At 30.4% G+C, this 14,946-nt stretch overlaps 1 protein-coding gene across 1 annotated transcript in view; it reads left to right on the top strand.

The window, feature by feature from the left end:
- The window catches only part of LOC117181076 (fibrillin-1-like), a 189,299-nt gene that overhangs the window by 110,500 nt on the left and 63,853 nt on the right, over nt 1–14,946 (top strand). The window contains exons 11-13 of the mRNA XM_033373644.1: nt 9,621–9,743; nt 13,768–14,025; nt 14,110–14,352. Coding sequence (XP_033229535.1) covers nt 9,621–9,743; nt 13,768–14,025; nt 14,110–14,352 — 624 coding nt within the window. The remainder of the gene's footprint in view (nt 1–9,620; nt 9,744–13,767; nt 14,026–14,109; nt 14,353–14,946) is intronic.

The raw sequence follows: 14,946 nt of genomic DNA on the forward strand, positions 1-14,946 counted from the left end.
TTTTTTATTTTTATTATTTATTTAAAAATAAATTAAATAAATTAATTAAAATGTTTGAGAGATTTATCTTATGACTTTTTTTATGAAATCTAAATTTACGAGAATTATAGCAGTTACAAAATTTCAAACAAAAAAAAAACCCACGAAAATGAACATTTTAAGCCAAATAACGCACGATATGAAATTCAAATTTTGACAGCATAAAAAAGATCATGGAAAATCAAAAATCACATTTTGCAGTTAAACTGTACAAAATAGTTGAAAAGGTGCTTGAAAAAAATTGTGCATTTGAAAAAGTTCTACAAATTTCTTTTTAATCATTTTTTGATAGCATTCATAGTTTTTGTTTTAATCGTGAAAAACGTGTTTAACAGTAAAAAAAGTCAGCCCGCTGCGCGGGCATATTCTCATCACAACTTTAGTTTTTTACATTCTTATCCTAATGAGATTGTATTGATTTTATGTAAAATTTCACTTTATTGGTTTTCATTAAATCTCCACGTTTTAAGACCCCTGAGTCAGAAAAAATTAGGAAAAAACTATTTTTACGAAGCTGTTTGTCTGTCTATAGTTTGTAGTCTGTATTCTGTAGGCACATCAACTTTCGAAAAATTAATCAGATTGGATTCGGCTACGATACACTTTTTAAGGCCTAAAAAGAAAGAAGAAGTTCGTAAACCAGCTATTTTGGATACAAATTCAAAAAGTGAGCGTATTTTCAAAATTTTTGAAACCATATGTTCTCAAGATTTAAAAATTCTATGTACGGTTATTCATTGTACTTAGAAACTCAAACAATTTATCTCCTTATGAGTTTTATCTATAAAAAAAATTATAAGAGTTAGAGCATTTTTAAAATGAAAGCAAACTAAAGGGAGCATTTTAAACCGAACGACGTATGATACGAAAAAAAGTCAAAACCAAAAATAATAAAAAATCAAAATTTCCATTTTCTTGTCAAACCATACAAGATACGAGAAAAATGAATAAGCTGAAATGGAGCGCCCTAGAAAGATCTACAAATTTGTTATGAATCACTTTTCGATAGGGCGAGAAGTTTTTGTGTTTAGTCGTAAAAAACAACATAAAAAAAAAATAAAACGTTTTGGACTAATGACACAATCTACGAAGAAAAATGAGACAAAAATTGCTTATAAAAAAAGAGCTACAAATTTTTAATAAATACTTCTATAGGATGCGCAATTTTTGTTTTATGCAAAAAAAAAACAATAAAAATAAAGATGTTACTTTTTTGACAAACGACACAAGCTATGAAAAAAATAAATAGACAAAAGTTACGATTCCAAAAAATACCGAAAACTTATTGAAAATTTTCGTTAATAATTTTGGATAGGTTACGTAGGTTTTGCTTTAATCATAAAAAATAAAATTCAAAATAAAAAAATTTAATTGTTTGAAAAAACGATGCAAGGTATGAATTAAAATTAACAGATAATAGTTGTTCGCCTAAAAAGATCTATAATGTATTATTAATCATTTTTAGATAGGACGAGTAGATTTTCTTTCAATCGTAAAAAATAGAATTCAAAATAAAAAAATTAAATTTTCGAAAATGGAGAGAAAAGACAAAAGAGGACATAGGACATAGGATCCTTTATAAAATCCTATCCAGGTTCCTGTATAGGACCTTATATAGGTTCCGGCTTCAGACCCTATGCAGATGCGCAGTAGTTTTTCTTTAATCCTAAAAAACAAAATTAAAAATAAAAAAAAAATAAAAAAAAATAAAAACAAGGAAATAAGAATTAGTATGGTTTAATTTTTATGCATATTATAAATTGTGATGATACAAATTTATTGGAATGATACATGTTTCCGCGTATCTTAGAATATAATTTAGAGCAAAATAAGAAAAAAATATTAAAATAATCCTGAAAAATACAATTTGTGATTTTTTTCTAATATATGCATAAGCAATCCCAGGCAGAGTTATATTAAAAATGTATTATATTTGATAAGAAAGTGTTGTGTATAATGTAGAAAAGTTGACAGTTGGGACAAAATCGAGTGCGAAGAACGAGATAAGCGATGAGAATGTGTTGGTTAAAGCCGAAAGAGCTTTAACAAAAGAGAGTTCACAATAACAAAATTACAGTTGTCGATTCCTTGACCTTTGATTTTAAAAGGTCTGTGCACGAATGCGGGAGAAATGCAAAGAACGAGCTTGAAGTGTGAGATCCAGCAGTCACTCGTCCCAGGCACATTTAAAATCACACATTTAAAATCCCATTTACATTAAAATCACAATTTAAAGTCACATTTATAATCTATTTATTTGGAAAGGTTTTTTTTTAAAATAATTCGATTCATTTTTCATTTTAGAAAAAGTCGTCAAATCAGTTTTAATGTTAACTTGTAATTTTATTATGCATTGACAATTTGAAATTCTAGAATTTTCAAATCTTTGCCTTTGAAAGATTCAATATAGTTTTTAAGATTAAATTGTCAAATTTTAATCGATTTGAATTCAAATTATTTAAATTTAAAAGTTTTCAATCTTTAATTATTTAAATTTAAACGCTTTTAATTATAAAGAATATAAGCCCAATTCCTTTGAATTTTAAAGTACCCAATTTCATGGTAGTTTCGTGATTCTCCAAATAATTTTAAAATTGTTTAATTTTTACTGCTTGGACTTAGAAATTATGCAATTCAACTCCTTTTTCTAATATTAAATTGTACAAACTTTTTTGTATATGTTTTTTTTTAAATTTCAGAAGCTTACAATTCACAATTATTAATTATTGTTTAAAAGATATTTGAACTTTATAATAAAAAATCGTTTTGATAATGAATTTTTAAATTTGCATATTTTCATGTTAGTAAATAGAAATTCAGAGTCAGGAAAGCGCGATGCATTTAGACAAAAAGTTGCCTTATCCTTTTTATTATACGATTTAAACTCAGTCCATTTCTTACAAAAACATTTCCTGATATTTATCAACTACCACAATTGATAATACATATATGTGAAAAAACTTGAGTTCCGCAAAGACTTAATTTTTGTAAAAATCGGGAGAAAGTTGGGAGACGAAAATTAAAAAAATTGTGGCCAATCTGTAAAATTAAATTCGAAAATTATGTTAATTCTAAAATAATAGATTAATTGGCCTTCCCTATTTTAGGGACGGAATTATATATCCTGAGGAATTACATTCAATTGACGTGCCCATAATTAGCAGGGAGCATTGTCAAAGGGTCTACTTGAGAAATGCTACAATTACACCACACAATATTTGTACTCTTCATGAAACTGAAGAAAAAGGCAGTTGCGAGGGTGATTCTGGTGGTCCTTTCGTTATCAATGGAACGCTTGTTGGTATTTTGTCTTGGAGTTTAGGCTATGCTAATAAATACCATCCTGATGTTTATATGTACGTGGATCACCCCGTATACAAAAATTGGATCCGTGAATATGTTAGAGTTTAGTTTTAAGATAAAAATAAATAGAGCTCCATAATTTTGTTATTTATAATCATTCTTAATTAAACACATTAATAAATAACTGATGCAAAATTAAATTGATTTTAGTTTGGTCATTCAAATCTAACCGTCAAGATCAGCGTTTTTGATGACGATTTGTTACGGACGGGGGGAGGGGGTCCTGCACTTATGTACTTAATTTTTGCAAATTCGCAAAAACTTTCACCAGGAGATTAACCAATACTTTTGCCTAATAAAATAGAAGGATGGGATGTTTGTTACTAAAATCCATGTTTGAGTTTTTTATTCGACCTCCTACCGCGATAATAGTTTCGTTAACAGATAACTACTCCGACAGTTGAGTTCGCTTTCGTAATGTTTCGTAAAAACGCAAACAATATGGTCTAATACGAATGATACAAATCAATGATGAGTAATTATTCCGTTCTTCCAATATGCGTTTTCTATCAAATCCGTTGGTAATGAACCTCTAGATATAATACCTGGTCGGTTCTCTTTCGTGGACACATGTCTCCAATCAGCTGCCCTTGCAATATTTTGGATTTCAGCTATCCAATTCGCTTCAAAGATCTCGAGGTTGTAAGGTAGTTTGTTTACGCAATCCAATACTAACGTGAATCCGTCCAAAACGTTTTTTACCATCTATTTTATGTTCCCTTATCACAGCCTTGTACAATTTTGTTAGAAGGACTGCTGCACACAATTCCAACCTGGGTAATGAAACTATCTGCACCGAAGCTACTTGACACTTAGAGCAAAGCAGAATGGAGTGATGACCCTCCGTATTTATGATCTTAGATAGATACAAGAAACGCATGCCTTTTGAGTGGGATCTGAGAATTCATGAAATTGCAGTTCCTTTGTATCTGATACCTTGATTGCAATTGGCAAATTTCAATTGTTCAGTAGATCCAGCTGATATTGGTAAACTTGCCATTTTTTGTGTTTCTGTGGGAATGGAATCATCACAGTCTAGCTTCAATAGCCACAGCCTTTGTACTTCAATTTTCGCATATACTAAAACTGATAATATAAGACCTAGTGGGTCGTAAAGTTGAGCTATTTGAGACAGAATAGAACTCTTTGTAATAGTTTTATTTTCTGACCTTAGATTGACCTAGAAACGTAATTTGTGTTCCTTAGGGTTCCAGTTTACCCCAAAAATTTTTTTGCTTGATGATCACCAAACTTCCTGCGCAGATTCTCTCAAACATTTGGCAGATCGTCGGTAAGACTCGAATCATTAGAGACCCACTTGTTGAGTCGAAGTCCCGCTCTAGAGGTCAACTGTATGAGATCTTCTCGGAGTTGTTTGGCCTCTTTGAACGTGTTTGTACCCGTCAGCACATCGTTCCCAAAAAAATCATTCCTCAACACATCAGATGCCTCTGGAGAGGACAATCCCTCATCTTCAGCAACTATGCTATGCAATCGAAAGCGTAGTATCAATTCAAAAATCCCATCTTGGATTGTTGGGCCAACCATCAATGTAAAATTAAGCGATATTCCCGAGTTAGAATTCGCGACAGCATTAAGCATGATTATCAGTTTGGTAGTAAAGCTTCATATTCTTCCATAAACTGATGATAAAGAGCCTTGAGCTTAGCATCCCTTTCCAGCTTCCTCTTTAGCGCATAAAATCTCTTTCGTGCCATTTTATAAGATGATTCCAATGCTTTCAGTTATTCGTTAAATGGTAGACATACCATGCATATACATACCATGTGCCGTCCCGTTGAACATTCCTGCGATAATTTTCTTTACAAGACTCCTCTTCTCTCAAAAAGTAGCGTTTTTGAGCCAGTTTCTCAATTTTGCAGAAACTTTCCAATTGATTACAGAGTGGATCCCTTATCAAGTTACAAGAAAATTTTTGTTGATATATGACTTCGTCGATTTTTCCAGCAACAATCCATCCTAGTTTCGTGCTTTGCAATAGGCTGCATTTTAAGGCGATAGGAATTCTATCCCTACATAGTAGATCATTAAAAATCTCCACTCTTATCAAAGCATCAATTTTTGCCGATTTGTCGAAGTCAGGATCAGAAAATTGTATATGGTTAGGCATTCTTAGGATAAATTTATTTATGGGAAAACTGGGATGATAACTGGTAATTTGAGGAAGCACCAAGAAGGATAGGCTATTCATGGCTATTCGCGGCCTCTATTGACGTCTCTAATTTCTTTCTCCTAAGTTTCAACCGATCAGAAAAGTTTTCCGTCATAATATTAGGTTGCGAACCGTTGTCAAGAAGGATCCTACATGTGTGTTTACCTCTCTCAGTATCAAACATATCTACGATAGCCGACGATAAAATGACTCCTGATGCATCCATCATGTGAAAATTTTTTAACTCAGTCGGATTATCCTTTTCTTTAATTTGAGAATGATGCCGCTTATTGCAAATTGTGCAATTTCCTCATTTACAATCACTGATAAGATGGTTTCGCTTAAGACAATTAAAACAGAGTCCCATCCTTTTAACAGCTTGTTTTCCTTCTTAGATCGATAATTGAGAAAATTCTGTACAAGCGTAAATAAAATGATTCTTATCGTTTCGTCGTAAACACAAGAAAAAAACAGGGAGATCTAGCTTTGGCAACGGAAAATGTCTCCTGCTTATTGTGTCTTTGCTGGGTTCAGTCGATCGTGTAACTAAGGCTCGCAAATTCGATCATTATAATTCTCGCTGAGCACTAAAATCAGCGTCTAATTGTGCAATTCGCGATAAATGACGTGATATTTCATTTCCTTGATTGTCTGCATCCGTGACCAATGAGCGAGGTGAGTGATCATTAATAATCCTCATTGCTAGCGCTATATATTTAAAGTAATTGTTTTCAAATTCCGTTTGCTCCGGCTCGCGATTCGATGTAGGAGCCAAACATTCAAGACCTATTTGCGCTGTATCATATTCATTCCAAGTTTCTTCAATTTTCTTTAAACGGATTTTTATCTATTCGATACCAATTATTTCTTGAGATTCGTTATCTAATAGTTCTAAGAATCTTTTAAATTTCGTCAAACTAGTTTTACAATTGCCCTGAGTTTGTTGAAGAGCTTCAAGTTTATTAGTCATTGTTATTCAACACATACAACAAATATCAGACAAATCTTCCATAAATTTAAGAATAATACAAGATGATTACAAATTTAAATCAGATAAACCTTGCTCAGTCGATGATGATGATGATGATTCACCCCTTGTAGCTTGCAGACAAACAAACCTCATGAAATTGCTGTTGACTGTGAGCTTCAAAGACTTTCTTGAATATCTAACGATTTTATTTGTTCTATCAATTTCTGCTACTTATAGATTCCTTAGCTGAAGCTATTGATTCTAATATTTAAGATTCTAATAGACACTGAATGTTCCTAGGTAATCTTGACGTTCTGTCAAGCCAAATTCTAATCTCACCATTGGTATAAAAAGGTGCACTTTTTGTTGAGAATCAGGTTCGAATGGAACATTTCATAAAACAAACTCAAAAATGTATCAAGTTCCTTTGTGGGCGTCATTAAAGCCAGCAATTGTTTTTAAAAGGTTCTGTAAGTCAACAACGACAACACAACTTTCTAGTTACACCAAATTTATTGTAAATTCTTTAAAAAAACACTATTTAGTATTTAACGGACTTAATTTTTCTACGTTTATTTTACATGTTAAATTGAATTTACACGGATTATGATATAACAAAATAAAGTCTACCGTCGGTGTTGATCACTCAAGGTGTCTTAGCCGCCCAAAGGTCCGGATAAACTTTTCAATTAAAATTTCCACTCTAATTTGGATTAATGCAGATGTCAGCACTTATCAGTAATTCAATTTCGAAGATAAAATTTCATTCTGCGAAATAGTCAACTGAAATCTTTATGGAAAAAATTCAACTCTTTTTTTGAATATTTGTCCGTTTGATTTGAAAATTTATCTTTTTCCGTAGAATTTAATTTTTCTTGGACAAAAATACAACTGTTTTGTTGAAAATTTAGCAATCTTATTAAAAGTCAAACTTTTTTCTTAAAAATTTGACTATGTAGCAGAAAATTAATTTTTATTTGCCATTCTGATTTTGGTATTGGAAATTAAACTAGAATCTTCTTTGGATGAAAAATTAACTATTTTTTAAAGTTTTTTAAAAATTCATTAGTGTTATAAGAAATTTCACCTTTCTTAAGTAAAAAAACAACTGTTTGTGTGCAAATTCGACAATTCTATTGAAAATTCATACTTTTTGGATGAAAATAGTGCTGTTTTGTTGAATATTTAACTATCTTGTAGAAAATTCTTTTTTGGTTGTTTAAATTTACAATTTTTCTGTTGAAAAGAGAATTGAAATCCTTTCTGGATGAAAATTCCACTATTGAAAACAAAAATTTTTAATTGAAAATTCATGTGTTTTAAGAGAACTTTTATCTTTCTTGGATAAAAGTGCAACTGCTTGGTTAAAAATTAAACCATTTTGTTAAAAAGCCATACTTTTTGGTTGAAAAGTTTACTTTTTTGTCGAAAATTTACTTTTTATTTCAAATTTATATTTTAGTATTGAAAAATGAACTGAAATTTTATCTGGATGAAATACCAACTATTAAAAAAAATTTCAATAAACATTCATCCGTTTTAAGAGAAGCTTAATCTTTTTGGATGAAAATAGAACTATGTATTTGGTAAAGAATTCAACGATTTTGTTAAAAAGTCATTCTTTTTGGTTGAAAATTCGTCTTTTTGTATTAAAAATTCCATTTTTTTTCGTAGAAACTTATTTCTTATTTAAAAAATCATATTTTGCTCCTAAATTTAAACTGATATCTTTTTTTAACAGAAAATTCAACTATTTTTTTAATTTATCTTTTTGATTTAAAAATTCATCTGCTTCAGTAGAATTTTGTTAATGAAAATGCCACCTTTTGGTAAAAAATAATTCGTTCTTGCTCGAATATATAAAATTTTGTTTAAAAGAGTTGGTTCAATGAATATTAATATCTATACATGTTTTTTTTTCGAAGATACAGATTTTCAATTGAAAATTCATCTCTTTCGTTGAAAGTTTAACTATTTTGTTGAAAATTAATCTTTTTAACTTTAAAATTCAACTATTGAGGTAAAAGTTGAGTCACATTGTTAAAAATAGATTTTTTAAATTGAAGGTTTGTATGTTTGGTTGAAAATTGAACTTCTTAGTTGAAAAGCCTTTTTTGTTTAAATACATTTTCTAACTAAAAATGCAACTTCTCCATTTTTTAAGCTTGATCGTTTTTAGTTTAAAATTCTCTTTTTTTAAAAATAATTTTCTTGGTTTGAAATTTCATGTTTGTTGGATAAAAGTGCATCAGTGTCGTAAGAAATTAATCTTCTGCTGAAAAGTCATATTTTTTGTTTGAAAATTTAATGCTTGTAGAGAAAATTCGTCATCTTTTGGCTTTTGACTTTTCTTTAGTGAAAAATCTTTATTTATTTTAAATTCGTCTTTTTGAGTTTAAAATTCTTTTTGTTTGTTGTAGTCAAAAATAATTTTTTTGTGCAAAATAAATTAATAAATTTAAACATTTGTAATTTGTGTTTTGAATGCTGTTTTATTCCGTCTATAAAAAATTATATGTTAAAAGTATTAAAATATTAAAATACTGGTATTTTAAATTTAATGACCAGGGAAAATGAAAAATTAGTCAAGGAAGAATCAGGGTGTTTTGAAAATGAAGTTTTCGGAGATCCTGTCTAATTCTACTAGCAATAACTACCAACACGGATTGTAACAAAATATTGATTTATAGAAATTTATAAAAATTTATAGATGTATAAAATTCTATAAATTTATAAAAATTTATAGAAAAAAAGCATTGTTTTTTTATAAAAAGAAAAAAACAATATTGAATTTAAGAAAAACAAGAGGGCCTATAATCCGCTACGTAATTTTCGTACTGCTTCCTATGCGAGTAACGAAATAAAGAATATTGTATGAACCACTTTTCCCCCGAATGGAATGACCGTAAAAATGAACAAGCAAACAGGATGAAAACGAATAAACCCTATTTTTCTCTCAGTACCACATAAAATAGCGAATCTGTTCACTGAGGTGAAAAAGAATGTACCTTCGAACGTGAAATAAATATGTCCACGTAGTCGAGGTGGTTTCACAGTGCAATATTTCTTTTTTAGATATCGATGAGTGTACGGAAGGGACGGCAGGCTGTTCGCACATTTGTCAGAACGATCGAGGATCTTTTCACTGCGAATGTCCCACTGGTTTTCTCTTGGATTCAGATTCTCGCTCCTGTGCTGGTAGGTTCATCAAAAGCAACTGGGTCAAAAGTTAGACCCTCGTAATTCATACCCCATATCATTTCGTGTCACGCATACGTTACGGGAAAAGTAGCATTTCCTTTGGTTAATTACTAAAAAACTAATTCCAACTCTAATTGAACGAGGTGAGATTTCATCTGTTGGTTTACTTTTTTAATGAGTTTTCTCTCGCATCTCCTTTACCTTGCATGAGTCGCGGAAAATATTTTTCTACAGTTTAATTTAATTCCTCCGAATTTAATTTGATTCCACGTGCATTTACACCATTCTGCATCCTTGCGGTTCCCAGCTTTTCTTAAATATACTATATTTTGCTGTCAGCCTTATTAACAAGTTCTTTAGTCAGAAAAGTACCAAATTATTTAGATCATAAGTGCAAATGGGTTGCATAGAGACCTATTCTAAAAACCCGAGAGGGAATTCGATCCGATCGAATCTACTACATTACAAATTAATGAAATTATTTTCAATCCACTCCAATCCATTCTAATTAACTAGAATCCACTCCAATCTATACCAATCTACTCTAATCCAATTCAATACCATTCAACTCCATTCATTAAAATCCACTCTATCCACTCCAATCCATACCAATCCCATTAATTTAAATTTACTCAAATCTAGTCAATTCCAATTCAATACAAACCAAAAACCATTCATTCCAATCCTATACAATCCACTTCCTTTCATTCCTGTCCAATCCATTACAACTCAATACAATCAAACCCACTAAAATTTAATCTAATCTATCCAATCCATTCCAATCCATTCCAATTGAATTTATCAGAGTCCAATACAATTCATTTTAATCCAGTCTAATTCATTCCAATGAAACTCAATCGAATCCAATACATTTCAATCCAATTAATTTCAAAACACTCCAGTTGAATATAATTCAATCCGATTAATTCCAATCGTTTCCAATCCACTCTAATTCAATTCACTCCAATCCATCTCGATTTCATTCACTAGAATTTAATCTAATTCATTTCAATCCAATTAATGCCAATCCATTCCAATTTATTCAAATGCAGTCCAATATACTCTAGCTCATCCAATTTATTCCAATTCAATTCAAATCGTCTCCAATCTACTATAATTCAATCCAATTCAATACAATATGATCCTATTAATTTCAATCATATTTATTCTAATCCTCTCAAATTGAATCCAGTTTACTCATTTCATTCCAATTCAATCTATTCTAATCATATTCATTTTAATCCAATCAAATCCAATACATTACAATCCGAATCATTAGAATCTAATGCAAGTCATGCTAATTCAATTTAATTCATTCTAATCGTTTCAATCCGCTCTAATTTAATTCACTCTAATTCATTCCGATCCCATTCAGTAGAATTTAATCTAATTCATTTCAATCCAATTATTTCTCATCCATTTTAATACATTAAAATCCATTCCAATTCATTCAAATTCACTCCTATATACTCCAGTCCATCCTGTTTATTTTAATTTAATCCAATTCAGTACAAGTTGATGCAATTCATTTCAGTCCGCTTTAATCCAATTATATCAATTTCAATCATATTCATTCCAATCCACTCAAATTCAATGCAATTTACTCCATTCTATTCCAATTCAATCCATTCTAATCATATTCATTCCAATCCAATCAATTCCAATCCATTCCAATCCAATTAATTAGAATCCTATATAATTCATTCTAATCCAATCTAATTCATTCCAATCGTTTCCAATCCACTGTATTTCAATTCACTCCAATCAATTCCGACCCCACTCAATAGAATCTAATCTAATACATTTCCGTCCAATTAATGCCAATCCATTCAAACACAATAAAATCCATTGCAATTCATTCAAATTCACTCCAATATGCTGTAGTCCATCCAATTTATTCCAATTCAATTCATTAAAATCGACTCCAATCCACTCTAATTCAATCCAATTCAATACAATCTGATCGAATTCATTTAATTCCACTTTAATCTAATCCAATCAATTTCAATCATATTTATTCCAATCCACTCAAATTCGATCCAATTTACTCGATTCCATTCCAATTCAATTCATTCTAATCATATTAATTTCAGTCCAATGAAATTCAATCCATTCCATTGCAGTCAAATTCATTCCAATCGAATTCAGTGCATTACAATCCAATCCAATTAATTATAATCTAATCCAATTTAAACGAATTCAATTCATTACAATACAGTCCAATTTATTCTAATTAAATCCACTCTAATGCAGTCTATCCGCTTCAATCCAATTTAATTCTTTCCAATTAATTTCAACCAATTCTTATTCAAATCATTCAAATCCTTTAAAATACATTCTAATTAAATTCATTTCAATCTAATTCATTCAAATTCAATTTATTCTAATCCAATTTACTCCAATCTAAACGAATTCAGTTTGTTCCAATACAGTCCAATTCATTCTAATCCAATCCACTCTAATGCACTCTATCCGATTCAATCCAAATTAATTCATACCAATCCAAACAACACTAATCCTTTTGAATTAAATTCAATTTAATTGATTCCAATATAATCCTTTCCAATTGAATTCAGTCAAATCCTATTAACTCAAATCGAAATGAGTTCAATTCGTTCCAATACAATAAAATTAATTTTAATCCAATTAAATTAATTCCAATCCACTCGAATCAATTTTCATCCAATTAAATTCATTCCAATCCAGTCCATTTCGAACAAATTCAGTCAAATGCTATTCATTCCAATCTTAACGAATTCAAATCGTTTCAATACAATAAAATTCATTTTAATTTAATTAAGTCATTCCAATCCAGTCGAATCCAATTTAATTCATTCCAATTCAATTTATTCAAATTCAATTCACTCCAATCTAAACGAATTTAATTTGTTCCCATATATTCCAATTAATTTTAATCCATTCCAGTCTAATGCACTCTATGCGATTCAATCCCATTTAATTCATTCCAATCAAATCAATTCTCAGCCATTTCAATTAAATCCAATTCAATTCATTCTAATTCAGTTATATTCAATTCATTCAATTCAATCAATTCAATTCAATTCAATTTATTCAAATCCATTCTAATCCAATTCACGCTAATCTAAACGAATTCAATTTGTTCCAATAGAGTCCGATTTATTTTAATCCAATCCAATCTACTGTACTTTATCCGATTCAATCCAAATTATTTTTTTACAATTAAGTCAACTCTAATCCATTTCAATTAAATCCAATTTAATTCATCCCGATCCAATCTATTCCAATTATATTCAGTCAAATCCTATTCACTCCAATTTAAACGAGTTCAATTCGTTCCAATACAATAAAATTCATTTTAATCCAATTAAATCAATTCCAATTCACTCGAATCTATTCTAATCCAGTTAAATTTCTTCCAATCAAAACGAATTTAATTTGCTCCAATACAGTCCAATTCATTCTAATCCAATCCACTGTTTTGCACTTTCTCTGATCCAATCCAAATTAATTTATTCCAATTAAATCAACTATAATACACTGCAATTAAATCCAATTTAATAAATTTCAATCCATTCCAATTAATTTCATTCAAATCCTATTCACTCCAATCTACAGGAGTTTAAGTCTTTCCAATACAATGAAATGCATTTTAATCCAATTAAATTAATTCCAATCAACTCGAATCCATTCTTATCTAATGCAATCCATTTCAATCCAATTCTCTCCAATCTAAACGAATTCAATTCGTTTCAATACAATCCAGTTCATTCTAATCCAATCCACTCCAATCCACTCCAGTGTACTCTATCCAATTCAATCCAATTTCATTCATTCCCATCCATGTACAGATACAGATACGAGATAAATGTTTATAAAGCAATCTTAGATCACAATTCTCAGTTACCTTATAGTACGATGTAACCTTAATAAACAATTTTAAGACCTATCCTGAAAAGTGCTACTTTAGGTATCATTTGCAGTACCTAAAATCGCACTTGTGATGGTGGTGTGGTAAAAAAGATATTTATAATATTTCTAGATGTAGACGAGTGTTTACCAAACAATGGTCGAGGACCTTGTCAAGACACTTGTCATAATCTCGACGGTGGTTACGAATGCAGCTGCATGAAAATTCCTGGGCATAAATTGTCCGCTGATAATCACACCTGCAAGGACATAGACGAATGTGCTGAAAACAATGCTGGATGTTCCCACATTTGCCTCAATACTCCAGGCAGCGTTTTTTGCTTATGTCCAGAGGGATTCTACTTGGAAGAACATTCGAAAATTTGCAGTGGTTCGTGAAATTCTGAAAAAATAAAATATTTTTAATGAAATCTGCGGAGGAATCTACATTTTGCTTTTGCTGTTTTTATTTTAGATGTTAATGAGTGTGAGGGAAATACGAAAGTTTGTGACGAAACTAGCGAGGAGTGTGAGAACACTCTAGGGTCTTATAAGTGCGTTCAGAAACTAAACAGGTCGTCGAAAATCCTACAGGATGAGGATTACGATACCGAGGATGACGAGGATGAGGACGAGGATTATGAGGGAATTACAGAACTTCCGGGTCTAGCAAATTGCGAGGAGGGTTTCAGAAGGGCTGCAGATGGAGAATGTCTTGGTGAGCACTCTTTTAGATTTCAGGAGTAATTAAAACAAGGAACGGTATAATAAAAATATCATGTACCTGAAGTTCTGACCGTTCAAATGCACGAAATATTTCCTCTCAATTCTATTTTATACGTAAATATTTTGTTTCAGCTGCAATTTGAAATATTGGGACCCGTTCATTTTTCGGAACGGTAAAAATTAAGAAAGGTAAAATTTCAGAATGGGTTACAATACATAGTGGTAAAACTTAGGAATAGCAAAAAGTAGGAAAGAGCAATAAGTCGGAAATCTAAAACTCTGAAAGGTATTTCTTCGGAAACCAAAGAATAATTGTTCATTTATAGTAGTAAACAAATGTTTATCGCAGTGGATTTAAATATCAAATCATAATAAATTTATGTTGTTCGTTGAAAATTGTTTTTAAATTATATAATCCTAAAAAATAATTATTTTTTCGTAAAAAATTTAAAATGACGGATATCATAAATTTATTATGATATGCTATTCAAAGGGGGAGGGTCGGTAAGGCCGGTTTTTGGCCTAATTTATTTTTGGACCAAAAAATCTGAAAAAATCATGGTAGTATCTTATAAGTATCCCGAGT

The sequence above is a fragment of the Belonocnema kinseyi genome, chromosome 10, assembly GCF_010883055.1.
Source record: "Belonocnema kinseyi isolate 2016_QV_RU_SX_M_011 chromosome 10, B_treatae_v1, whole genome shotgun sequence".
Classification (NCBI taxonomy): Eukaryota; Metazoa; Arthropoda; class Insecta; order Hymenoptera; family Cynipidae; genus Belonocnema; species Belonocnema kinseyi.